The 3,009-nt window shown below is 55.8% G+C and overlaps 1 protein-coding gene across 1 annotated transcript in view; it reads left to right on the top strand.

Moving 5' to 3' along the window:
• Positions 1 to 3,003, top strand: part of LOC102262746 (chromosome unknown open reading frame, human C5orf38) — a 4,469-nt gene extending 1,466 nt beyond the window's left edge. Inside the window, exons 2-3 of the mRNA XM_014550403.1 lie at positions 223 to 428; positions 2,848 to 3,003. Of these exons, the coding sequence (XP_014405889.1) occupies positions 223 to 428; positions 2,848 to 2,925 (284 nt within the window). The 3' untranslated portion in view covers positions 2,926 to 3,003. The remainder of the gene's footprint in view (positions 1 to 222; positions 429 to 2,847) is intronic.
• Positions 3,004 to 3,009: the final 6 nt, after the last annotated feature.

Here is a 3,009-nt window from a genome sequence, read left to right as displayed (position 1 = left end):
TTCTTACCCCACCCCTGCCATCCTGTCCCAATCCAGCCACTGACCCGCCCCCCAGATCAGCTCGAAATGATTAGGCTAGAGGCCGCCTGCATTCTGATCAGGCTGGTCCGCTCGGGGACGAAGGGCCTGAGCCCCCCTCTTCACCGGGAATAGGCCCACCCAGTGACTTCCCTCAGGGCCCCAGTGTCCCAGCCGACAGCTTACCGGGTGATGGGGGGCGCTAAACGGTGGCACCTGCGGCCCGGGTCTTCCTGGGGGTGGCGTGCGCGGCTCTCACTTCCACCTTGCTGAGTCTACTCTGCCTCACTGTGGGAGGCGCCCCGCGTGGCCTCGAGTCTGGTCACCTACCCCGCGCCGACCAGTGTGTCCCCGCAGGACCCGGATCCGGGGCGCCTTCGTTGCGAACTGCCTGCCAGGAGCGCCTAGAGGTGAGCTTTCTGCCCCGAAGTCCGTGGTGAAGACTAGGTCCCTGGGTGTTAGCACTTTCGGATGGGAACGTTTTATCACACGCTGCCTGTGCTTCACCATCTAAAGGGTTTTATTTTGTCTTAATAACTTGAGTTCTCTTTCGGCCTGGTGTAAAACACACAGGGAATGACTGTCACTGGACAGACGACCTTCTCTGAGAGGACATGAAGCCTCGCTGTCACTTGGGCAGGAAGGAGAAAGCTGGTGGCTCCGGAGCAGTTGGCAGCGCAGGTAGCTCAGGTAACTCGCGGCTCCAGAGGAGCCTCTCGGAGCCGAGAGAGGCTTAGCTAGGGACGCAGTCTCCGAAAAACCCCACTCCCCATCCCTCTAATACCCTTTCCCCACCAGGGTCCCGCAGAAGTGGAGGCCAGGAATCACCGTAGGGCACTCCCAGGGGCTCCACAGGGAACCTCGTGTGTGCAGGCCTGAATGTCGGCGCCCACCCAACAGGTGCCTCTTCCTCGGGGCCGTCTCGGGTGGGTGACCTGTAGGGGGAGAACACCTTAGGCGGGAGCTCCGGCCTACAGCTCCCCTCCTCCCACACAGCTTCCGCCCCCACCCCAGCCCGGTTGGCTCTGCAGCTCGCACAGGGGCCTCTTTTATCGTATCCGAGTATCCATAGGACTCCGAGTCCCACGGGCGCAGAGCGAGGCTGCAGCGCACGATCGATAGGCTCCAGTCGCCACCGGAACCTTCCAGGCACAGGCTGAGTTTGATCATCATCGGGTCCAAGAGAACCAGTTGCAGATTGTCTTCCTTGGCCTGCAGGCTTGTAGGGGCGGTCCAGGCAGTTACACTAGCCTCTTCTCCTGCTAACCCCCAACCCATTCGTCCTTCGGTCCTCGCATCCTGGCCCCCCATTGCTCCCCACGCCAGTACTCTTACAAACTACAGCCCTGCCCCCTCTACCCATCGATCTTCACTTTGCCCTCTAGCACAGCACTCCCCCCACCCCCCATTCTCCCACACACACACCACTTCCCACGCACTTTGGGCCACTGCAAGAACCCAGCAGGGGCGGTCCAACAATTTTTCCACCCCAAGTAGGACCTCAGAGTCCAATGCAGGGCCAATATCAATTATTTTATATCAATTATTGCAGAGTGAAAAAGGAAAGAGAAAGAGAGCCCAAGAGAGGCCCCAGCCACCTTGTGGAGCATGCCACCGACTGGATCTAGGACATTGTTGGTCTTGGGAATTCAGCCAGGGAGAAGCCTTAAAAGAGTCGCACACACTTGGATGACAAGCACTGGCAGCAACAGATCAGATTGCAGCCATTCAATTTGCTTCCAATTAAATAGTTTAAGTGAAGAAAATCAGGTCTAACTTTTTATCTTAAAGACTGGCCTTGAGAATTTCCATTTCTAAAGACCAATTCCTGCTGTGGTTTCATTAGCATTTGGGGCTGGGCCTCCCACCCATCCCCTTCTCCCCCAATCCGTCTCTGCCTCAGGGCAGAAAAGAAAACAGCGAATTATTACAAAAACATCCCCAGTTTGGAGCAGGAGCTTAAGCTGGGAATACAGTCGATTTTGACATCAATTAAATATCTAACCAGACAAGTGCACGTGGCTTTGGAGGGTTTCTCCGTCACCCAGGGTGAGTCTCCAGAACACTGCCTGCTCCCTCTCTGCTCAGTGCTGCTGATTCTAAAGACAGCCTCTTCCTGAGTGTATTTTTCCCCCAGCAATTACACTCCTCCACCGAAATCTAAATTTTCCATACTGCTGCCTGCTACTAATAAAAACCGTCTACCTTGCACTATTAAACAGTCGAATCGCACTACATGCCGTTTTTATTGGTAGTGACTGTAGCAAATTAAAATGCCTACGCAGAGACATTAAAACTCACGGTCTGCATTGTTACTGGAATATATAACTCGGTTTCGATTTAAAGCTCCCTGATTTTGTAAAGTCACTTTTCCTTTTCTTAGATTAAAGTTGGCTTGGCTTTCTCTTTGAAAAATCAATCGAAAAGACATGCGGCAAGTGTCGAGGCCAGACTCAGTGGCTCCTGGCACGGCCACCTGCGAGGGTGGCCTGGACTCGCTCGAACTGCGTGTCCAGTCACTGCGGGGAGCGTTGCTCCCAGGGAGCAGGGGCCTGGACGCATCTCTTGTGGGCGCAGAGAGGCGTCGGGCGTGCGGAGAGCGTGGGACGGTCTGGTACTTGGCTACTGCTTCTTTCCAGTTGCCCTCCGAGCTGGAATGGGAGAAATCGGGCGGGCAGGCGAGGCAAACCTAGGAACTCCCTTGACGGCTCCGGCATTGGCAGTTGCGTGGGCCATGTGCACTTCCAGATTTAGGATGGGCCCTCCCCCGCGTATGCATTTTTAAAAAAGAGTTTAACTTGGTCACGTTTTTATTTCTTGTCCCCACAGTGGCCGCTGCATTTAGGACAAGGCGCCGTGGACGTGCGCGTCTCAAGAAGCCGAGTTCCCCACGAGGCCAAGCGCTAAGAAACGCCAGAAACGCGGCCAGGACTTCAGGGCCAACCGGGAAAGCGGCAGTCGCGGGCCCAGGAGCTCTGCAGACGCGGACCT

Source organism: Myotis brandtii, unplaced genomic scaffold (assembly GCF_000412655.1).
Source record: "Myotis brandtii unplaced genomic scaffold, ASM41265v1 scaffold115, whole genome shotgun sequence".
Lineage (NCBI taxonomy): Eukaryota > Metazoa > Chordata > Mammalia > Chiroptera > Vespertilionidae > Myotis > Myotis brandtii.
This window is presented reverse-complemented; position numbering and strand designations above follow the sequence as displayed.